At 46.1% G+C, this 24,880-nt stretch overlaps 1 protein-coding gene and 1 pseudogene across 4 annotated transcripts in view; both read right to left on the bottom strand.

Moving 5' to 3' along the window:
- Positions 1-1,036: 1,036 nt before the first annotated feature.
- LOC105745809 (low molecular weight phosphotyrosine protein phosphatase-like) lies at positions 1,037-1,946 on the bottom strand (annotated as a pseudogene).
- Positions 1,947-18,553: 16,607 nt separating this feature from the next.
- The window catches only part of PLXDC1 (plexin domain containing 1), an 86,397-nt gene continuing 80,070 nt past the window's right edge, over positions 18,554-24,880 (bottom strand). For all 4 annotated transcript variants that reach the window (XM_004454941.2, XM_012523867.3, XM_058284147.2 and 1 more), the window contains one exon: positions 18,554-19,883. In XM_004454941.2, the coding sequence (XP_004454998.1) occupies positions 19,764-19,883 (120 nt within the window). In that variant the 3' untranslated portion in view covers positions 18,554-19,763. The remainder of the gene's footprint in view (positions 19,884-24,880) is intronic.

A 24,880-nucleotide genomic window follows, 5' to 3' on the forward strand; every position in this document is an offset into this window, starting at 1 on the left:
AAATAAATAAAATAAATGATTTTAAAAAAAGATGCTAGAGATTAATTCCATAAATCATTCTTCCCCATCCTTTTAACATACAAATGTGCACTAAAGTTGTGTGTGAATTAGAATACTTCCAATCAAGACTGTGAACTCCTATGATCAGGGATATGTAATCCAATAAAATGCCCTGGGGTAAAAGGAGGTGGTATAGGTGAACAGAGGACATCTGTCTATCAGGTTATTCATATCAACTTATCAAAGAGGTAGATTATTAAAAATTTCAGTGGGCTCAGATACTGACTTGGGCCTTATACTGATGTTTTATTTCATTATTTATTAACATCATAACTAAGCATATTAGAATGCTAGCTGTCACTAGATGAGTATCTTAAGGTTAAACACTGGCAAGAAATTACTGTGTTACAAGACACACAAAACATTATATTTTGTGGTTCTATTTGTTTTTTCCATTATTTTTGTAATTGGGGTAAGAGGTCCAATTGATTTAAAAACATTTAATGTAGACAGCGGACTTGGCCCAGTGGTTAGGGCGTCCGTCTACCACATGGGAGGTCCGTGGTTCAAACCCTGGGCCTCCTTGACCCATGTGGAGCTGGCCCACGTGCAGCACTGATGCGCGCAAGGAGTGCCCTGCCACGCAGGGATGTCCCCTGCGTAGGGGAGCCCCAAGCGCAAGGAGTGCGCCCCGTAAGGAGAGCCGCCCAGTGCAAAAGAAAGTGCAGCCTGCCCAGGAATGGTGCCTCACACAGGGAGAGCTGACACAACAAGATGACACAACAACAACAACAACAACAAAAAACAAAAACATTTAATGTACCCATACTGTCTGAATCAAAGATTTTTATTAATTATTCTGCCAAACACAGCATTGATTTCCATCGCAATTATTTAAGATGAGAAATAGTAAGTCAATTAAAAAAAAACAGTTGTGGTCTTAAGGTATGAAACATTACCATGCTGATTGAAAAATCTAGAACATTGCTGTAAAGATGTTAATCATGCTGGCCTTCATCAATGGATGGATGCAGCTTTACTGTGACTTCTCCAAAAATGCTTTGCAGCACCTAAAACACTGCTGGTATGTAGCATCAAAGTATTCCCATATTAGGGATCTTCAGTAGTAAGTTGTTTTTGTGGATCATAGCTTCCAAGGAGTTCCATTTTAGCTTTACAGTTTTTAATTTGATTACCACTGCTACTCAAATCTCTCAGATTTTTTTTTCTTCTTATTTCTTTCCTCTCCCCTGCTCCATTGTCTGCTCTCTGTGTTCATTTGCTGTGAGTTCTTCTTTGTCTGTTGTGTTCTCATTAGGTGGCTCCAGGAACCTATCCTGGGACCTTCTGGAGTGGGAGAGAGGTGATTATTCTCTTGCTCCACTTCAGCTCCCTAGTTCTCAGCGTCTCATATTGTCTCTTCTCTGTGTCTCTTTTTTGTTGCATCGTCAGTTCTCTGTGTGGGCGGTACCACTCCTGGGCAGTCTGCTCTCCTGTGCTGGGCTGTACTCCTTACATGGGGTGACACTCCTGGCACGTGGCAGTGCTCCACATGGGCCAGCTCACCAAATGGGCCAGGAGGCCCTGGGTATTGAACCCTGGACCTCCTATGTAGTAGGCAGAAGTTCTATCTGTTGAGCCATATCTGCTTCCCTCAGATTGTTTTCATCCATACATAGTATATAATCAAATGTGGCAAAGTTTTCTGTGGTAACCTACCAGGCAACATGACTCATAGGAATACCAAGCTTCTTCATGCAATTTTGCCCTTGATAATCAGAAGGGTTTCCTTTCTCATATGTAGATGCTGCAGTACTGCCTATCCTCCAATTATCTGAAATATTTTGATCAGTTACAAGTGTTCTGAAAACTGCTTCTGTGATAGGTGATCGGCAAATGTTACCCAGACATACAAACAGCGTGGACTTGGACGCCTGCTCTGCCATCTTCTATGGTTCAAGGAATGGCACAGAGTGCTAATTTAACCTTCTTAAAAGCGATATGCTTAGCTTCTTCATGCTATGGTTTCCTCATCTATAAAATGAGATTATAATGGAATTATGGAAATGATGCAAAGATTAAGAGAATGCACATAAAGTGTTCAGCATTTAGTTAGGCATCTAAAACACACTGATGACTGATTGCTATTCTAAACCTGCACTGACAAATAGAACATGCAAGCCTCATGTGTAATTTTAAAAAAATTTACTGAAGTATATGACTCACACATAAACATACATAAACAATAAGTGTATAGTAATAGTTGTGAATTTATAAAACAAACATATGTAGCATCATACAGGACTCTCATAACTCACCCTACCACCAATAACTTTCATTGTTGTTAAACATTTTAAACTAATGATTAAAGAGCATTGTCAAAATATTACTACTAACCAAAGTATTTTTCCTCAACTCACCCTATTATTATTATTATCATCTTTATATCATTTATACATGAACATACATAAACAATAAGTGTATAGTAAAAGTTGTGAACTTACAAAGCAAACATGCAACATCATACAGGGGTCCCATACATCAATCCTCCACCAACACCTTGCATTGTCGTGAGACATTTGTTACAGATTATGAAAGAATATTGTCAAAATCTTATTACCAATTACATCTCCCATTTGGTATATTTTCCCCTCAACCCACCCTATTATTATTTTTTAAATATATTTTTTATTACAGAAGTTGTAAACTTATAAAACAATCATGCACATGTGCAGAACTCCCATACAACATCCATCTACCAACACACCACACTGTGGTGGAACATTTGTTACAGATAAAATAATATCATCTGATTGTTACCACATCCATAGTGTATATTTGGCACACATTCTCCATACTGCCCCATTATCAACATAGTACATCTTTGGCATAGATGCAAGCATATTACATTATTACTGTTAACCACAGTCCATAGGTCACCCCAGTTGTATTTTTCCCATGCTTTTCTACATTCCCGCCACCATGCAGTAGTGATGTACATTTGCTCTAGCTCACAAAGGACACTCTTGCATCCATACCATCAACCACAATTCTCATCCACCTCTTGGTTAACTGTGCTATTCAGTTCCTAGATTATTCTCTAGCATTCTGTCAATTGGCATTCACATCCCTAGACTACCATTTTCAGCCACATCCCCATTTATAAACTAGCTGTTGGGAAGCAGACGTGGCTCAACTGATAGAGCATCTGCCTACCATATAGGAGGTCCAGGGTTTGATACCTAGGGCCTCCTGACCCATGTGGTGAGCTGGCCCACACGCAGTGCTGCCACATGCAAGGAGTGCTGTGTCATGCAGGGGTGTCCCCTGCATAGGGGAGCCCCACATGCAAGTAGTGCGCCCCACAAGGAGAGCTGCCCAGTGTGAAAAAACTGCAGCCTGCCCAGGAGTGGCACCACACACAGGGAGAGCTGACGCAGCAAGATGACACAACAAAAAAGAGAGACAGTTTCTCAGTGTCTCCTGATAATACAAGCGGATGCAGAAGAACACACAGAGAATGGACAATGGGGGGAAGGGGAGAGAAATAAATAAAATAAATCTTTAAAAATAAATAATAAATAAACTAGCTGTTCCTCACCTTGTGTTACCATCCACTCTATACATTTCCACGCTTTTACAGTAAAGCTAATTAAGACTTCTACATACATTAAACATCAGTAGTAAGATCCATCTCAGTCCTCTTACCTTCTTTAAGAATCCACCACCTACCACCAAGGCTTGAAGATATTTTCCTACAATTTCTTCTAGGAGCATTATTGTTCTTGCTTTTATATTTAGGGTGTTTCTTTTTTGTTGTTTTTTAAGAATTTTTTAAAAATTTATTTCTCTCCCCACCCCCCCCCCCCAGTTGTCTGCTCTCTGTGTCTATTCGCTGTGTGTTTTTCTGTGTCCGCTTCTATTCTTGTCAGTGGCCTGGGAATCTGTGTCTCTTTTTTTGTTGTGTCATCTTGCTGCATCAGCTCTCTCTGTGTGCAGTGCCACACCTGGGCAGGCTGTCTTCCTTTCGCGCTGGGCGGCTCTTTTTACAGGGTGGACTCCTTGCACGTGGGGCTCCCCTAAGTGGGGACACCCCTGCGTGGCAGGGCACTCCTTGCGTGCATCAGCACTGCACGTGGGCCAGCTCCACATGGGTCAAGGAGGTCCTGGATTTGAACCGCGGACCTCCCATGTGGTAGGCTGAGTCAAATCTCTTTCCTATATTTAGGTTTTTGACCCATTTTGAGTTAATTTTTGGATAAGGTGTGAGATAGGGGTCCTCTTTCCTTCTTTTGGCCTTGGATATCCAGTTCTTTCAGCACCATTTGTTGAATGGACTGTTCTGCCTGAACTGTGGGTTTGACAGGCTAGTCAAAAATCACTTGACCATACACGTGAGGATCTGTTTCTGAAGCATCAATTTGGTTCTGTTGGTCTATGGGTCTGTCTTTATGCCAGTACCATGCTGTTTTTACCTCCATAGCTAGGTAATATAATTTAAAGCCTGGAGATGAGAGTTTACTTTCCCTTTTTAAGATGTTTCTGGCTATTCAGGACCTCTTACCCTTTCAAATAAATTTGATAATTGTGTTTTCAATTTTTTAAGAAAATGCTGGTGGAATTTTTATAGGTTTTTCATTGAATCTGTATATCAATTTGAGTAGAATTGACAATGATATTTAGTCTCCCAATCCATGGGCATGGAATGTTCTTCCAGTTATTTAGACTTTTTAAAATTTCTTTTAACATTGAGTTGCAGTTTTCTGAATACAAGTGCTTTACATCATTGGTTAAGCTTATTCCTATTTGAGTTTCATCTGTCATATTTTATTTTCTCTGCTCTTTTGACACTTTCGTTTACTTTTATTAATATATTCTTCATTTCTAGACTCTCTTCTAGGCCTTTCTCTACCATCTCTTCTTTTCAGGCTCTAGCACACCCTTTAGCATTTCCTGAAAACCTGGTCTCTTGGTTAGAAATTCTCAGTTTCAGGAAATGGACTTGGCCCAGTGGTTAGGGCATCCATCTACCATATGGGAGGTCTGTGGTTCAAACCCCAGGCCTCCTTGACCCATGTGGAGCTGGCCCATGAGCAGTGCTGATGCGCGCAAGGAGTGCTGTGTCATGCAGGGGTGTCCCCCATGTAGGGGAGCCCCACGCGCAAGGAGTGCACCCTGTAAGGAGAGCCACCCAGTGCGAAGGAAAGTGCAGCCTGCCTAAGAATGGCGCCACCCACACGGAGAGTTGACGCTAAGATGATGCAACAAAAAGAGACAGATTTCCCGTGCCGCTGACAACAGAAGTGGACAAAGATACAAGATGCAACAAATAGACACAGAGAACAGACAATTGGGGGAGGGAGGGGAGAGAAAAAAAATCTGCTAAAAATGAAAAAAGAAATTCTCAGTTTCTGTTTATCTGTGAGTATTCTAATCTTGCCCTCATTTTTTTTTAAGATTTCTTTTTTATTTATTTCTCTCTCCTCCACCCCCAGTTGTCTGTTCTCTGTGTCCATTCGCTGTGTGTTCTTCTGTGACTGCTTATATTCTTATTGTCAGCGGCACTGGGAATGTGTTTCTTTTTGTTGTGTCATCTTGCTGTGTCAGCTCTCTGTGTGTGCGGTGCCACTCCTGAGCAGGCTGCACTTTTTTCGCGCTGGATGGCTCTCCTTATGGGGCGCACTCCTTGCACGTGGGGCTCCCCTATGCGGGGGACACCCCTGCATGGCACGGTACTCCTTGCACACATCAGCACTGTGCATGGGCCAGCTCATCACATGGGTCAGGAGGCCCTGGGTTTGAACCCTGGACTTCCCATGTGGTAGGCAGATGCTCTATCCGTTGAGCCAAATCTGCTTCCCCCAGTCACATTTTAAGTGCTCAATAGTCACATGTACCTGGTGTCTACTAAATTTGCCAGCACTGCTCTTAATCTTCCATCTTAGCTGTCCTTTGAGTTACCATATCTCTTAGAGTTCAGTTTGCTTACCGAAGTAGGCCATAAATATGAATTAGATTGTATTGTTTTCTGTTTCATGCAATTTCATCTTCTTACTCTACCTTAAGCATTGTAAGAGCAAGTACCACTTATATTCTGTATTTCCAAAACTCCTACTTTGCTGGGTGGGTGGGTCAGTGGCCATGAAGTTTGCTCTGATTGACATCCTTGGGAATCCAACACTGGGTGGGGATAATCGGCTTGCTTTCTGCCCTCTGGTGTGAAACACAAATGGGATGCTTAGCACCTCCTGGGATGGACCATAAAAGGCCCCTGGTAAAAGTTAGCTCTCCTTGTTTATTATTCATGGTGGGTAGAGCTGAAGTTCTGATGGCATCTTGGGAGGAGCTACAGGTCAGAGGCAGAGGGAAAATCTTGCAGTGCTCTGAGCTTCCTTTATCCTTAATTCCTTCCCTGCCAAACTCAAAGGGATGATCAGGTGAGATACTATGTTGAGAAAGTGTTTTGAAAATTAAGAAGCTCTATCAATATAAAGTATGATTATACTTGTAATGAACTCAGCGTCAGGCTTGGGATTAGGTGGGGGGCGAGGGGTAGCAAGGGGGCATCTCAATGGCTCTACATCTGCTTAAGCTCTGTTTGCCCAGCGCTTAAGACTTGAGCACGTGAAAGAGTTTTGAAAGCTATGAGGCCTGCTACAAGGGATTCTTTTATTATTGGTGAGATGGAGGTGGGGTTGGGAGTGCTTCACATGCCAAATTGATGCAGAGCTTTTTTTCTGCTAGAGAATAGGAAATTTAACTGGTGCAGACCTGTGCTCATTTCCATTCTTGTAATTGCTAGTTGTCAAATCCACACAGTTGTGTGAAAAAAAGAAACTAAGATGGAAGCAACAGAAACCACCACGGCAGAGATGTTGACCATCAGCCTCAAGTGGAGGACCTGGGGAAGCCTTAGAGGGGCTCTCTGAGAGCTTTCCTACTTCTCCGAGGTCTCACTCAAAGCCTGAGGCTGTCTTCAAAGGGCCTTTTGGGTAAATCTTCACAAACGAAGGAATAGAGAAATTCCTCTGTAGCCTTTCTGTACTTGATTCTAACCCACCCAGGCCGTGATCCCCACCGCCCACTTTCCAGCTGGGTGGTTATGTCGCAGAAAGTGGTTTACCCCAGAAACTGAGAATCTAGACTATGAAGACTTGTTGGGGAAGGAATTCGTTCCAGAAATGCGCACAGCGCCTCTGGCAGTTTGCTCTGCATTTCCTCTTTGAGGCTCCTTTCTTTGTGCAGCTTGGCTGCCTGTGAGTCACACTTGGGTTGCTGAGGACTGAGGGCTTATTTGCGTTTTTTTGCCAAACAGCCAGAAGGGGGCAGACGCTGCCCTGGGCCGCTGTGAGTGGTCCCTCTTCTGTGAGCAGCAGGGGACAGCAGCCTTCTTCTCCACTGACGAAGGGGAGAAAGCAGAAACAGGGGTTCTAAATCTGAGATTTAGGCCGAGGGATTAGAGATTTCCTCTTGAGCCAGGCGCAGAGGCCTTATCCGCCCTCCTGGGGCCTGTTGGCCGGAAGCCGGCCGGATGCCCGCAGGAAAGCCGCATCGGGGCTTGTGGCGCCCTTACTTACACGCCTTTGAAAGAACACGAAGGCTTTTCACCTTTTCTCTTTCCATCAAAATATCATGAGAGGTTGTTCTCAAACTAGGAAAGGAAGTTCGTTTCTGGTTGGGTTAAGCTGCACACCTCCTGTTCTACGTTTATCTTTGTGGCAAATATGCTCCGAGGACCTATTAGGTGCCAGACCTCACAGTAGGTGCTCTCTTGGTTCAACCTGTTTTTAAAAAGGATTTGCAAGAGTTAATGTAATTTAGGCTTAAAAGGGAATAGAAAAGTAAACCCATTGCCTTATCTAGTCTATTTATAACACAGGCAGCCTTGAGTAGTGAAATCCTCCTTTAAAATTAATCACTTAAAAAAATAAATCACTTAGCAAAGTTCCAGGGTTTGATTTCTACAGGAAGGATTCTACACTATCCCTTTCTCATCTACTCCGCCCCCCCTGCCCGCCCCCAAGAACATAAGAATGAGTTAGTGTTTTGGGGATAAATACAGAAAGCTAAGAATGAATAGTGACTAGACATTTAAGTGCCTGCCTCCAGCAGAGTAGTGGAAGCTGCCCAGTCAGAGGGACATAGGTGGGTGTCTGTCCTTACCCTGTGGTTAGTGGGGGAGTTTCCAGAAAGGGAGATACCAACTGCCCGCTGAGCAGCCGAGCAGAGTGCCTTCTTCTGGCAGACACGACTGCCTGGGCATAGAGGCAGCAGAAAGTGCCAGAAAACCCATTCCCTGCCCTGGACTGGAGGTCATGCTACATTCAGTCATTAACAATAAAAAAGTAGCTTATGAGTGCTATGCTCTGTTTATGCTCACAAAAGCCCGATGAGGCAGATTCTCTTCTTTTCATTACCTCTATTTTACTGATGCTGAAGGTGAGACAGCTTATTAAGTAACGTGTGGGGAAACGGACTTTGGCCCAGTGGTTAGGGCGTCCGTCTACCACATGGGAGGTCCACGGTTCAAACCCCGGGCCTCCTTGACCCGTGTGGAGCTGGCCATGCGCAGTGCTGATGCGCGCAAGGAGTGCAGTGCCACACAGGGGTGTCCCCCACGTGGGGCAGCCCCACGCGCAAGGAGTGCGCCCGTGAGGAAAGCCGCCCAGCGTGAAAAGAAAGAGCAGCCTGCCCAGGAATGGCGCCGCCCACACTTCCCGTGCCGCTGACGACAACAGAAGCGGACAAAGAAACAAGACACAGCAAATAGACACCAAGAACAGACAACCAGGGGAGGGGGGGAAATTAAATAAATAAATAAATCTTAAAAAAAAAAAAATTAAGTAACGTGTGTAAGGTCACAGGGTAGTGTGTGTTATCGTAGGATTCAGCTCAGGCCTCTGGCATCACACAGACCAGCTGTGAGAACCAGCGGCCTGGCTCTCCTCCTTTCTGCATAGCCTCGAGCAAGTCATTCTTGGGCTTTGGGGGGCCTCAGTTCCCCCCTGTAAGAGTAAAGGGCAGGGCCGGGGGATGAACAAATTAGCCATCCTTCTAGACTGAAAAACAGCAGGTGAGGGACTTCTGGGATCTGTGGCTCAAAGGCAAGAGCGACGCCCTGAGAACCCTTGAGAGGGCTCCTTCCTAGTGGGGCTAAAGCCTAATGAACTGGGGGGCACCCCATCGGTGGGGCCTCCGAGATATGAAACGGCCCCTTGGAACTGAGGCAGTGGTGCCCCCTCCCACCAGATTCCTCCCCCTGACTGGGAAGCCGGTGGAAGAGGGGGTCCTCAGGGCCTTCAGTGGAGGGAAGTTCAAAGGTGTGGGGTGGAGAGTGGACGAGCCCCAGCCTCAGGAACCAAAGGAACCAAAACGGAGGACAAATTGCCTGGGTGACCTGGCTGTTGATCTTGAGCAAACGCTAATGCTCAGTGCCCCAGTGCCTCCTCTGTAAGGCAGAGTTAACAACAGCACCTAGCCCATGGGTGATGAGACAGAACTCTCACAGAACAGGGCCTGGAGCCCAGTAAACACTCAGTAAATGAGAGCCACCACCACCATCATCACCATTGTCATCATCCTTGCAGAGGGCAAAAGCAAATAGGCCAGGGCCCGTGGCTGTCAACTGCACACGAGAGGGATGGGTGCTCGTCTCTGGAGACCAAAGGAAGAGCCAATGGAGAAGATTTTGCCTCAATCTATAGTAGGCTGGGAGAAGAACCCCAAATAACAGAGAGGGGGTGTCAGCAGCTCAGGAGAGGGGAGGGGAAGAGAAGGGAGAAGGAGGGCCCTGGGGCAGATGCCCTTTTGGCCTGGAGGAGGGCTGTTAGAATTACCCAATGGAAAGCCCAAGGATGGCTGTTCCTTGGGATGAAGGAGTCAGGCAAAGGAACTACGCTTGGGAAGGTGACCCATTGCATCCAAGGTTTGTTGGCAGCAGTATATCTGTCCATAAATTCAATTTGGGGGCTACACAGAGGGAACTTTAGGGCAGGCCAATGGAGGAGAAACCATATCTGTTATTTTTTGAGAATTTTCCAACTTTTCTCACCTTAAAATGGACATAGTGAGTCATATATTATTCCTTTTGGATACTCCATCAGATTCCATTATGGTGACAGTCAATTTCTGAATAAAATACTTTGAAAAGGATAGACAGAAGCTGAAGGAAAGGTTCTAACCCAATACTCTGGGAATTTATGGTTAAATTTTATTAGCCTATATTCAGTTGTTTCTCAATATTGTGAATGTGATTAATTCCATCGAATGGCATGCTTGAGAGTGGTTAAGATGGGAAAATTTATGTTGTATGTTTGTTCCCACAGTTTAAAATTTTTTTTTCATTTTATTTTCCTATAATGTAAAAGAAAAAAAAGAAAGAAAGAGCAACTAAAGAGACAGTGACTATTAGATGCAATACATAATCCTTGATGGGATCTAGCAAGGATGGAGGAAAGGTTCAAAGTGACATTGGGAACCATGGGAAAATTGGAATATAGACTAAGCTTTACATCAATGTTAAATTTCTTAAACTTGATAACCATGCTTTCAGTGGTTACGCAAGTGAATATCCTTGTTCTTAGGAATGTACATGGCAGTACTAAGTGCTCAAGGAGCATGATGTACATAACCTACACTCAAGTGTTTAGAAAATCGATTAATAGACAGGCAAGCAGACAGATAGATGGATAGATAGAATCATATGGAAAATGTAGCAAATTATTAAAATTGGTGGATCGGGGTCCTATCAGCCCAACTCCCTGACCTGTGGGAGGGGAGGGGGGTTGCAGATTGTGCTCAACCATATTGTTGCCAGATTTTCTCTAGGTTCCTGGCTAAACTACAGAAAATGAATTTTAAGTGCAAGCCAGTGTAGTTGGGCCAGTAATTTATTAAGGAACTGAGAGAAAAGGAATGGGAGAAAATAACAGATTATGGGCCCCAGGTAGAGAGGAAAAGGGCTGAAAAGATTGAAAGGGCTGGTTTACAGACTTCAGGTCCCCATTACAGATGACAAATCCCCAGGTTTACCGGCATGCTGATCCAGGCAGGGGGAAAAGGCAAAACAGGGCTGATTTGGATTTCTCACTTGCTTTTTAAACTGTTAATTATTCTGCCCCTTTGCTAATGACAGGGAAGAGTCCTAGCTGTTTGCTGTTTTGATTGATTACCCCACCTCTCAGTCCCCTTAGGGGGCCCAATGCTAAAGCCCCTGGAGAACATCCGGGGCTTCTCCTTGGTCCTGGAGGAGCTCCTGTTCCGAATGGGGGTCCTCCAGGTTCTTCCAGCAGCCATCTTGTGGGGTATCCATGGCCACGTGGGCTTTCTCCCAGGTTCCAGATCCATCTATTGATTCCCTAATCTACTAGCCTGCCTCAGTATGACTGATTCTATCAGCCTTGCCTCTGTAATGAGACCCTGTACAAACTCGGGACCCTCGAAGCCCTGGATGAGCTTCCATGATGGAGAAAATATGTGGCTGCTGTGCCGGGAGGGGGACATGTTCTAACTCCACGAGGAGAGGGCACAGACCTCTCCCAGCCCTCGCCCTCAGAGTCACCTTCTTTGAATCCTTTTACTTTAAGAAAGCAACAATCACTCCCTCATCACCCACTGTGGCAGAGCTGTACAGTCTGGTGATCCGGAGCAGCCTGCTGCTGCCCATCATTCACGACTGGGCCTGGAGATGCTCCATGGCTCGGGCATATCTATCGTTGCGGGTCGAATGATCCCGGAGGCACGGATTGCCACCAGCTTCTTCCTGCAGTCCAAGATGGGCCCAGCTGACAAACAGCAGCCCCTGGCTTTGAACAGCAGGCAACAGAGAACCACATGATCAGATGGCAATTTGGGAAGTTCCCTCTGGAGGGCAGATGGAACAGTCCCAGCTGGAGGACAGTGTTCCACAACTTTAGCTCCTTTCTGTTCCTCTACATCGCGCTGCTGGGCCTGGGTGCTGCCTCTCTGGGGGCTCATCACTTGGCTGGTTGGCACTGCCACAGGGCCGTCCTGCAGCATGGCTCTTGGTGAGCAGAGATGGATGAGTGACTAGCCCCCGCCTGGCTCTGCCTCTGGGGAGGGCTGGACTTGCCCAATGTGTGGAAGCCACCTGAGAAGCCCTGTGTTCACTGCTTAGCTTACACTCGGAGCTCGCCGTAGAGAGAGGTGATAGAGCTGTATAAGGGAAGTACGTTCTGCCTGAAGGTCAGATGGGAGCTCTAGGTTATCAAAACCCTGCACATTTGACAAACCTTTGAAGTGTAAGAGAGGGGCAGCAAGAGGTAGCTGAATGCTATCTGAATTGCTAGGAATTTATTTAGGTTAATATTGATCCTCTTTCTCTAGTTTCCTAAAGCAGGAGATTAGATTATTGATTTTGGATCCTTCTCCTTTCCTAATGTATGCATTTAAAGCACTGCTTTCACTGTATCCCACAAATTTTGGTTATTTGTATGTTCATTTTCACTTAGTTCAAAATATTTTTTAAATTCTCTTGAGATCTCTGCTATGAGCCTTGTGTCTTTAATCCCCAAATGTTTTGGGATTTTCCAGCCATCTTTCTGTTATTGATTTCTGTTTTAATTCCATTTTGACCTGAGAGGATAGTTTTTAGGATTTCTGTTCTTTTGAATTTGTTAAGGGTGTTTTATGGCCCAGAATGTGGTCTATCTCAGGGAGTGCTTTATGTGAATTTGCAAAGAATGTGTTTGCTACTGTGGATGGATGTCAATTAAATGATTGATGGTACAAATTTAAAATTTGGTGGATCTGGGTATCTGGGGGTAGGGGTATGTTGGTGTTCTCTGTATGGAGTTTGTATTATTTTTGTAACTGTTCTGTAAGTTTGAAAGCATTTCAAAATAAAAGGTAAGAAAAAAAATCATTCCCTCCAGCCCCCTCCATCCCCTCCAAAACAAAATAAAACAAAACACACCAAAACAACAAAGAACAGGTGAGTCTGGTTATTAGGAGAGGCACATCTTCCCACCTTGGACCAATTAGTCTCCCTCCCTTATTTTACAGAAGCAGAAACAGGCCCAGAGAAGCAGTTATGGCGGCTTGCCTCACGTAGCGGCTCAGGAGCAGGGCTGGAGCCACCACTCTTGCCTTCCGACTCTGCAAAGCTCAGTGCTCTCTCTACCACTCCACGTTGCCTTTTCCAACCGTCTTCTTTATCTGCCAAACACAGCATATTTATTTAGAAATTGCCTTGTTTGGAGCTTGAAATTTGGCATAGCTGATTTTGGCTGTGAGGAGTTCATATTTTTCCTCTGTTTTGGTTTGCTTAACCAGGTTTTGTGAGCAAAACATACAAAGTAATAAAAACACAATGAGGCTGCTAAAGTTGTTGGAAGGCAAAGCACCCAGAAATGTGACAGCTTCAACCTAGATTTATTTTGTGTCTCTATGTAGTAGATTAAAAATCCATGAGGTTTACTTCCAAGGATTTACAAACCCAAATAAGCAAAGAGCTGCAGTCTCTTTCCAGGTGTTTCTCTTGGAGGTGGAGTAGGTGGCTGGGAAAAGCACTCCTGATGGGCGCAGGCTGGAGCTCTTTCTAGCCTCCTAAGGACAGGTACTTAGTGAACATATGCGAGACAAGCAGTCATCAGGACTGAGGTATGTGCATGATTGGCAGAAGGGCAACCCAAATCCTTTGCACTTTATTTGCACGCAGCACTAGTTGGGAAAAAAAGTTTCCTTTTATTATAAACACTGAGAATTCATAGTAAATTCCTGAATATATTGCATTTAGGACAGGTACGTTTCCTCTGTGTCCAGATCCTTTTTTTCCCTACCCGGTTGCGTCATCGTCTTCTTGGTGTGTTGCTTTGCCGTATGGAGGGCCTGCGCCTCATTGAGCAGGTCTGGAATGCCTTTTTTCTTTTTTTACCAGGAGGAACCAGGTCCTCCATATGGTCAACGGGAGAGCTATTTCTTGAGCCACAGCGGCTTCCCCCAGATCCTTCTAATTTTGTTGCCAGTTCAGGTAGTTTTTGTTTAGTGCTGGAGGAGAGGTTGGCTGCATTTTATCTGTGACTTTGACCTCTGGTGTTGGTTCTTGAGGCCATGGAGCTTGGTGTCTGGGCACAGCCCTGATCAATGCTCTGTGCATTGATCAGAAGAGAGAGTAGTAGCCCTGCCCACAACCAGATTATTGGTCAGATCAAGTAAGTGGCAAACACTCTGCTTCACCAGTAGTGTGGTTGGTTGGCTGGCAGCTTTCGCCACTTAGTTTAACAAACCAAGTTAAGTCTGAGCACAGTTACAGCCTCATCCAAAATTCTTAGCTATAAGATGCACAGGGATGTGTTATGCCTACACACACACACACACACACACAGGGAATTCCTGGTAAAACACACATATTTTAAACATTGTTTTAATAGGGAAGCAGATGTGGCTCAAGAGACTGAGCTCCCACCTACCACATGGGAGATCTTCGTTCAGTTCCCGGTGCCTCCTAAAGAAGATGAAGACGTTAGCAAGCTGATATGATGAGCCGGCACAGCGCACTGATGCAACAAGATGACACAACAAGAGAGACAAGAAAAACACAATGAGACACACAACAAAGCAGGGAGCAGAGGTGGCTCAAGGGATTAGGCACCTCCTTCCCACATGGGAGGTCCCAGTTTTGGTTGCTGGTGCCTCCAAAAAAAAAAAAAAGACCAGCACACAACAGATACAGCAAATGTAAATGAAGGTGTGGGGAGAAGTAAATATAGGCTAAAATATAAACCATAATATAAAACATAAGATAACAAAAATTAAGAAAATTGTACAGTCTAAAATATAAACCAGGGAAGTGGATTTGGCTCAATGGATAGAGCATCCGCCTACCACGTGGGAGGTCCAAGGTTCAAACCCAGGGCCTCCTGACCCGTGTGATGAGCTGGCCCACGCGCAGTGCTGATGAGTGCAAGGAGTGCCATACCACACAGGGGTGTCCCCTGCGTAGGGGAGCCCCATGCACAAGGAGTGTGCCCCATAAGGAGAGCCGCCCTGCGTGACAAAAGTGCAGCATGCCCAGGAGTGGGGCCGCACACACGAAGAGCTGATGCAGCAAGATGATGCAACAAAAAAAGAAACACAGACTCCCGGTGCTGCTGACAAGAATACAAGTGGACATAGAAGAACACACAGTGAATGGACACAGAGAGCAAACAACAGGGGGGTAGGGGAAGGGGAGAGAAATTTTTAAAAAATCTTTAAAAAATAAAATAAAATATAAACCATAATGTAAACCATAATGTAAACTATGGGTCAATGTCTGTACATCAACTGTAGCAAATATAACATGAACACGTAAAAAGATCATTGCTGGGGAAAAGGGAAAAGGGTTTGATGCTGGATATATGGGAGTCCCCTATATTGTATGTGACTTTACTGTGGTCTAAAACTTTTTTGAAAACAAAACTAAAAATTGGAAAAAAAAAAAAGGATGTAGATACCGAGGAAGAAATGAAAGAAATTGCCTTGCCACTGTACATACAGGACAATACCTGTTACCGTGATGAAAGGCAAAACGTTAAAAACAAAGTTTTATGATATTTTTCATTTTTTAATACCCCAATTTATTTTTACTTTAGTTTTTCTAAATTAGCATGTATTCTATTTCTAATCTTTAAACCTACCACTATGATTTCATTTTCTTATTAATTGAATTTGACAATATATTAGGCTTCATTTTTGAAAAAGTTTTAGACCACAGAGGGGTTCAACTATGGCAGGGGAGGAATGCTGGTGTGGGTGTTATTGATGGGGGACACATGGTTGGGAGGGAGTTCTCCAGGGCATGTATACGGGGTACGTAAAAATGTTCAGATATATGTTGGGTGTTTTCATAGTAGTTACAGTTACAAACGACAACAGAGGGAGTGCTGAGTTCCTAGCCAGGGGAGCTCTGTCACATTCTCCAATGGAACAGCAACAATCCCCCAAGGGCAAGGGCAAAGACCAGTGAAGAAGATGCTCCCATGATGAGCCCTTGATATTGATGACTATTCTTATGAGCCTGTGTGCCTGAAATTTGAACTAGGCCTAGAGCTGCAGGGTGCCTAAGAGTTACTTCCTGAGAGTCTCCAAGTTGATGAAATGTGGCCACTCTTTAAGCCAAACTCAGCATATAAATGCATTACCTTCCCCCCACCATGGGACATGACTCCTGGGGATAAGCCCCTCTGGCACCAAGGGATTACTACCAATAACTAACGGTGATGCAACTAGAAAAAGATCTTGAATAAAAGGGGAAAATGGTAAAGACAAATGAGTATACATGGCTAAGAGTCTTCAAAAAAAAGTCAGGAGGTCATCAGAGGGATTGCGCTTATGCATGCCTCGGAAGGATCCCAGAGACAGCCAAAGTAGATACAACCCCAAGTAACGGTTCTCCTGAGGGCTATAGAGACACACAAGCCTGATGAAGTGGCCTCTGCAGGGGCCTGCTGCAGTGAGCAGGAGAGGCTTGATGGCCAAAGGGAGGTGGCCAGTCAGTCCAGCTTGGAATGCCCTGCTCTGCCCAGAGTGTTCCTGAGGGCTGAGCTCATGTGCATGCATGTTCTAGAATCAGAAACCCCGGGGACCTTAATGAACAGGCCACAAAATGTAGGAGTGGCCAAATGAAGAATGGGTCAATGGCCTGGTCCAGGCAGGTCCCTCCTGAACTCAGCCTCTGCATGCCTCTTCCTTCCCATCTTTCTGTCAGTGCTCTTAAGAATTCTGCCACATTCCTGGGACCTTCTTTTTTTTCTTTTTTTTTAAAGATTTTATTTTTAATTTATTTCTCTCCCCCCGCCAGTTGTCTGTTCTCTGTGTCCATTTTGCTGTGTGTTCCTCTTTGTCCGCTTCTGTTGTTGTCAGCAGCACGGGAATCTGTTTCTTTTTGTTGCATCATCTTGCTGTGTCAGCTCTCCGTGTGTGCGGTGCCATTCTTGGGCAGGCTGCACTTTCTTTCATACTGGGCAGCTCTCCTTGCGGGGTGCACTCTTTGCGCATGGGGCTCCCCTACGTGGGAGACACCCCTGAGTGGCATGGCACTCCTTGCACGCATCAGCGCTGCACATGGGCCAGCTCCACATGGGTCAAGGAGGCCTGGGGTTTGAACTGCGGACCTTCCATGTGGTAGATGGACACCCTATCCACTGGGCCAAGTCTGCTTCCCCTTGGGACCTTCTGATCTCTGTGTACAACACGGGGAACTCCCCACAGCCCAATTTCACAGGTTGAAGCTTCTTGTCACAGTGATGAACCTTCATGGACTCCCCACCTCCCACCCAGTGGGATCACCATGAGGGTGCCATGGAAACGATGTGGGGAAGATACCTGCCATCACCTGCTTTCCTTGGGGATTGTATATACCTGTGGGATGGGGAGACCTGGAAGTCTGGAAATGCTCTGCAGCTGACCGTCCATGCTGTGTGAAGTGCCACCCTGCCTTTCTGAACTGTCAGCCAAACTCGGGGGCTTGACCATGAGTCCCCCACTCTCCCCACCCTGTGTCTCTCCGTCTTACTCTCAGGACAAGTCATTCTCCACAGCCACCCAGCTAACCTGCTTGAAACCTTGGAGTAAGATTCCTGGGTCTGTGTAAAAAAGAATTCTCTGCTTAGAGACCTTAAGGACAGGCAGGGACAACATTAACTCTGTGAGGCTCTCAACTCTATTTCCTGGGAACATTAAGTGTTTTGGCTGGAGAAATGCCTAGGCTCTCATGTCCAGAGGCCTTAGTGATCCCTCTTGAGTTCTTTTTGTTGTCAACAAAGCAGGTCTCCTGCTGCCAAACGGCTCCATGTCTCTAGCCACATGTACCCCAGGGCTCAGCCCTGCTCCTCTGACCGGGGCAGGGGCACCCAGCACTCTCTTTCTCCACCTGTCATGGTGACTGGCCTTTGGCAGAGCCTCTCCACATCATTGGCCCTTCCACACCTGTGGTGGTCTTTCCCTCCTGGAATCCAGAATGTTTGGCTGAGCTCCCGTTAGGAAGAGGTGTGTGGACTGTGGGAGTGGGGCAAAGGGTGCTGCACACTGCATTTGGCCCCAACAGGAACGGCCCCACTGGCCATTTGGGACACAGAAAGGTCACAGATGCTGTGCTCGTTGGGCAAGAGCAAAAACCACCCATCTGGCCAGGAGTACTGGAAGCCCAGGTCGCTAATAGCAACTGGCTGTGCTGCTCTCTTGAAGAGAGCTCCGTCACAGACCCTACTGACTTTCATAAGCTTGAAAAGAACCCTCTTCTCTTTGTTGCACATTATTTTTTCTTCCACAAATCCTGGCCCTCCCCTTTCTGTAGGTCCCCTCTCCAGCTCTTCCTGGCCTGGTTCATGAAGTCTATATATCAGAGGTCTGGCAGGTTTCCTTCTGACGGCCATTAGTATGCTCACTGAGGATAAACCCAGGAGTGATGGAAGATCATGGGTCACGTTTTGGGATGTGTTGGGTTATTTGTGGACCCCCTCCCCCTACCGCCGCAATGCCTCCTACTTAAATTAACTTTTTTTTTGCTGTGTCCCTTGTGATATGCATAAACAGGGCATGACTAAATGGAGGCTGTGATTTAACATTTATTTGCTGATATTTTTTACTTTGAGTGACAGTGAGCTATAGATTTTAATTTTAAATGTTCTTCAAAAGCAGCCTCTACTTCTCACTGGAGCAGAACTCCTTTAAAAGCAGGTTTAATTTGGGAGCCTAAGCTCCCTGCCCCCCAAACGTCTTGCCAAGAGGGGAGATGGAAGCAACTTTCCAGGTCAAAGTCTTGCGTAGGAAGTCCTTGCAGAAGAGGCAGAGAATTCCTGCGAAATGACACTCCTGCGCCAGCTTCCTCCGTCCCAGCCGTTCTGGCGGCTTTGCTGCTTCACAGGATCCAACTGAAGTTCCCTGGTGCGTGTGTTTCAAGGAGCCATCTAGCCACTCGATTTATCTTTAATGGTTACAAAAACCCAGCTCAGAGGAGAAAAATAACTGGCAAGTCCTGCCTTTGGAGGTCCTTACTGGCACTGGTGGCCGACCAGGCCAGGGAATGAATGGGTCACACCATGAAGACGCCGCCTCAGACCTCAGCGGCTGATCTCCAGGGCCGCGCACAGCACGGCTGGCCAGGCCCAGGTGGGGCCGCAGGACGGGGCTGTATCTGTGTGATGCAGACATACCAGTTCTCAGCAGAAAGGGCAGGGGACGGGGGAGCAAAGCCTGAAGACACCATTGTCCCCACAAGTCCCCTCTGAGGAGCTTGCCACCAGGGCTGACAGCAGCTTAGCCGTGCTGAGCAGGAGAGAAGCCCTTCTTCAGGCTTCCAGAGGCACAGAAGCTGGGGCTGATACACCGCGTCCATAGCTGTGAGGACCAGCTCAGGAGTCTATGGACCCTGGAGTGCCACACCTGATGCGGATAGTAATGATCTCGTATCATCTACAGCGACTTTAGGTGACCAGGAGCAGGGCAGCCCACCATCTCCAGGTGGGAAGGGGCCTCTGGGACAGCTGCAGAATAGATCACCGAGAGGTCCATAAAGGGAGACCTTCTGCACCAAAAAAGGACGAGACTGGGTTATTGTTCCTTAAAATAATCATTGTGGTTGCTTTTCACCCCCTTGCTTCATTATATGGGGTGTGATGACCAAACTGTCCTGTCCCATCTTCCCCACCCAGGGTAGTCCAAAGAGGCCAAGAAAAGTCACTTCTCTGCTTTGCTTTGGTTGGTCCTTGTTGGGGGTCCCTGGGTCTTCTTTCCTACCCTCCCAGGGGGAGGCCTGGCGGCTCTCAGCACTGCTCAGCCTCCACGAAGCCCTCCTTCTCGTGGCCCGAGGGCTCCACCTCAGTGTAGGTGGAGTGGTTGGGATGGTTGCGGAACTTCATGGCCGGCCAGTGGTGAGGTCTCCGCTGCAGAGAGCACAGACGCAAGGTCAGTGGGTGTGATTCCACCCACCCGGGGCCCCCCAACCCTGAAGCACAGCACAGAACTCCAAGACTCTCTCACAAGGGCTCCAGGTGGCTGGGGGCTACTGGTGCCCAGGTGAAGGTCAGGGCCCCTTCCCCCAGAAGACCCTCTGCTGTGATCCTTCCACCGCTGGGAAACCTACTGGAAGCTGAAGGACTTTGAGAGGAGGACAAATCTCTCGCTACGTGATTTGAAAAACACACAACTAAAAGCCTCAGCAACATGCCGAAAAGTGAGACTCAGAATCAGCGGGGCAGCTAATTAAACAGCAGATTCCTGGGCCTACCCCACACCTGCCCCATTAGAATCCCTGCAGCCTGGGGAGCTACAGCTCCCAGGTGATACCCGTGGACGCTAAGACTCAAGAATGACTGGTTAGGCTCACAAGAAACTGGGATCTAAACACAGGGAGGGGTAAAGAGGCGGTGGCCGGTGGCTCATATGAGGAGACTGGTCACAGAGACACGCCTGCTGTGCCAGGTAAGAGCTGTAAGAAGCTGAGCAAGCAGGCCTGGGAGGAGCTGCCGAGCTCTGTGGCCTGGAGGGAAGGGGGCTGGATCTTACTTCCCAAGTTGCACCTCAGGCTGGTTCTTCAGAATTTGGAGACATTTAAAGTGGTAGCATCCTCAACTCAAGTTCCAGAGAGAGCAAACCTTATTACTATTATAGCTTGTCAATTCTAGTCTAAAAAACCCACATAGGCCTGGAACAAGATGGCAGAGTGAGATGCTTCTGGGCTTTAGCCCCACCATAGACACTTTGAAAAAAAACAAGATGTGGCAGAAATATCTTTCTCAAAGCTCCAGAAAATAGTTAAGGGGCTGCAGTAGCAGGTGCATTGCCAAATCAAGAGAAAGGCTACTTAAAAGCAGTAGGATCTCCTGGTGCTCTGGCTGTCCCCTCCCCTCCTGCTCAGCACAGATCCTGCCTGCACTTACAGTGTGAGTTCCTGGCCCCAGTTCCACTGAGAGCAGAGTAACCCTTGTGCACATACAGGGAGTTCATATGTCTAGCCCAGTCTGTACAGTGGTAGCCTGAGGGACTTGCCATCCCAAGCCTGTCCTGCTTTTAGAAGGTGGCTCACAAAGCAGTGCCTGGGACTGCGAGCAAACTATTTCTTAGGGAGAGGGGACAATTGTACTATGTCAGCAGAGAAATTCTTAAAGCCACACACGTATGCCCAAGACAAGACATAGGTGCAGAAAGGATCAGAGAGGCCCCTATGCTTTGGCCTGGAGCTATTCTCTAAACTCATTGTATGGATAAACCCTGAAGGAAAGCACTTTCACAGGTCAATCTGCAAAGACTGGGAAAGGTATTTTCTTTTTTGGTCTTTTTTGTTCACTCCTGTCATACAAGTAAAACTATGTCCTAACACTAGCTGGATACAAGCTTAAGGAAAATACTTAAGAGTCTAAATTCCAGTGATAATACATTAAAATATCAAAATGTGCAGGTTTCAAAAAAAGGTTGCAATACATACAAATAAACAGGAAGTAATGGCCCAGGGAAAGGAAAAGATGAAAGCATTAGAAACCATCAACAAAGAGAACCAGATCTGGGACATACCAAGAAAACCTTTCTTTTAAAAAGGTCCTAAATATGCTCAAAGAGTTAAGGAAAACATGGATAAGGAACTAAAGGAGGGAAGCGGACTTGGTCCAGTGGTTAGGGTGTCCGTCTACCACATGGAAGACCTCCTTAACCCATGTGGAGCTGGCCCATGTGCAGTGCTGATGCATGCAAGGAGTGCCAGGCCACGCAGGGGTGTCCCCCGCATAGGGGAGCCCCACGTGCAAGGAGTGCACCCCATAAGGAGAGCTGCCCAGCGCAAAAGAAAGTGCAGCCTGCCCAAGAATGATGCTGCACACACGGAGCTGACACAACAAGATGACGCAACAAAAAGAAACACAGATTCCCATGCCACTGACAACAACAGAAGGGGACAAAGAAGATGCGGCAAATAGACACAGAGAACAGACAACCAGGGCAGGGGGAAGGGGAGAGAAATAAATAAATAACTCTTAAAAAAAAAAAAAAAAACTAAAGGAAAATGATAGATGAACACAAAGAGAATATCAATTGAGAGACAGAAATTAAAAATTTCCTGAAGGAGCAACAGCAAATTGGAGCTGACAGAAGAATGAATCAGTGAACTTGAAGATAAAATAATTGATTCAATTCAGTCCGAGGACCAGAAAGAAGAAAGAATGAAGGAAAATGGACAGAGCCTGAGGAACCTGTGGGACACCATCAAGTGTGCCAATATACATATTGTGGGAGTTCCAGGAAAAGAAAGAGAGAAAGGGACAGAGAGAACAGCCAAAGAAATAATGGCTCACAACCTCCCAAACTTAAAGAAAGACATGAATATATACACCCAAGACATTCAATAAGCTCTAAACAGGAAAATCCAAATAGATCAATGCTGTGGCAAATTAAAATCAAACTATTGAGTGCCAATGATAGAGAATTCTGAAAGCCAGAGGAGAGAAGCAATGTGTCACATACAAGGGAGTCTCAATAAGATGAAGTTCCAATTTCTCACTAGAAACCATGGAGGCAAGAAGGCAGTGGGATAACATATTTAAAGTGCTGGCAGCAAAAAACTGTCAACAGAGAATTCTATAACTGGAAAAACTGTCATTCAAAAATGAGGGTGAGATTAAGACATTCCCAGATAAACAAAAGATGAGGGAGTTTGCACCATTAGACTAGCCCTATGAGATATGTTAATGGGAGTTCTGCAAGTTGAAAGGAAATGACAATATACAATAGTTTGTAGCCCCATGAAGGAATAAAGATCTGCAGCAAGGATAACAACATGGGTAAATATAAATGCCAGTACTACTGTATTTTTGGTCTGTAACTCCACTTTTTAGTTCCTACAGGATCTAAAAGGCCAATGCATAAAATGTAATGACGGGAAGCAGACTTGGCCCAATGGATAGGGCGTCTGCCGACCACATGGGAGGTCTGTGGTTCAAACCCCAGGCCTCCTTGACCCGTGTGGAGCTGGCCCATGCGCAGTGCTGATGCGCGCAAGGAGTGAAGTGCCACAGAGTGGTATTCCCCACGTAGGGGAGCCCCACGTGCAAGTAGTGCGCCCCGTAAGGAGAGCCACCCAGCGCGAAAGAAAGTGCAGCCTACCCAGGATTGGTGCCGCACGCACCAGAGAACTGACACAAGATGACACAACAAAAAGAAACACAGATTCCCATGCTGCTGACAACAACAGAAGGGGACAAAGAAGACGCAGCAAATAGACACACAGAACAGACAACCAGGGTGAGGGGGGGGAAGGGAGAGAAATAAATAAATAAATAAATCTTTTAAAAAATTTCTTAAAAAAGGTACCTCAATATTGTGAATGTGATTGGTCCCATTGAATGGTGTGCTTGGGAGTGGTTGAGGTGGGAAAGTTTATGTTGTATGTTTGTTCCTATAATTTAAAAGAAAAAAAGAAAGAAAGAGCAACTAAGGAGACAATGAACATTAGATGCAATACATGGGAAGCGGATTTGGCTCAATGGATAGAGCATCCCCCTACCAACATGGGAGGCTCAAGGTTCAAACCCAGGGCCTCCTGGCCCATGTGGTAAGCTGGCCCATGCCAGTGCTGATGTGCGCAAGGAGTGCTGTGCCATACAGGGGTGTCCCCTGTGTAGGGGAGCCCCACGCACAAGGAGTGCACCCCATAAGGAGAGCCACCCTGCATGAAAAAGGTGCAGCCTGCCTAGGAGTAGGGCCGCAGACACGGAGACTGATGCAGCAAGATGATGCAACAAAAAGAGACATAGATTCCTGGTGCTGCTGACAAGAATCCAAATGAATACTGAAGAACACACAGCAAATGGACACAGAGAGTAGACAACTGGGGAGTGGGGGGAAGGGGAGAGAAATTTAAAAAAAAATAGGGTGGCGGACTTGGCCCAGTGGTTAGGGCATCTGTCTGCCACATGGGAGGTCCGCGGTTCAAACCCTGGGCCTCCTTGACCCATGTGGAGCTGGCCCATGCGCAGTGCTGATGTGTGCAAGGAGTGCCATGCCACACAGGCGAGCCCCACGCACAAGGAGTGCTCCCTGTAAGGAGAACCACCCAGCGCGAAACAAAGTGCAGCCTGCCCAGGAATGGCACCGCACACACGGAGAGCTGACACAACAAGATGGTGCAACAAAAAGAAACACAGATTCCCATGCCGTTGACAACAACAGAAGCGGACAAAGAAGAAGACGCAGCAAATAGACACAGAGAACAGACAACTGGGGTGGGGGGAGAAATAAATAAATAAATCTTAAAAAAAATAGATGCAATACATGATCCTGGACTGGATCTAGCAAGGGTGGATGAAAGGTTAAAAGGGACATTATTGGGACATATGAAAAAAATTAGAATATAGACTGTAAGGTTTGCATCAATTCTAAATTTCTTGAACTGGATAACTGCACTTAAGGTGGTTCTTAGGAAATGTACTTGGCAGTATTAAGTGTTCAAGGAGTATGATATTTACAACCTACACTCAAGTGTTCAGAAAATGAAAGGATGGATGGAAGGATGGATAGATAGATGATAGATAGGTAGATAGATATGGGAAATGTTACAAAATGTTAAAACTGATGGATCTTGGTATCTGGGGTGTATGGGGTATATTAGAGCTCTACGTGTGGGTTTATATGATTTTTGTAACTGTCTTTTAAATTTAAAAGTATTTCAAAATTTAAAGATATCCACACAACAGGCATAAAAAGACCAAGACCTTGCATTATAACTGAACAAGCACGGGTCCTGGTCTTGGGGCATCGTGAAGAATTGGCTGCACAGCCACGAACGGGCACTGGGTGGCACTTGTGGCCTTCTCTCTCTCTCGTCTGTGGACCTCTCAGGCTCCCCGGCCGGGGCGGCAAGGGCAGCGGGGCTGCCACCCGCAGGCGCGCGGAG

The sequence above is a fragment of the Dasypus novemcinctus genome, chromosome 21 (genome assembly GCF_030445035.2).
Source record: "Dasypus novemcinctus isolate mDasNov1 chromosome 21, mDasNov1.1.hap2, whole genome shotgun sequence".
NCBI classification, from domain to species: domain Eukaryota; kingdom Metazoa; phylum Chordata; class Mammalia; order Cingulata; family Dasypodidae; genus Dasypus; species Dasypus novemcinctus.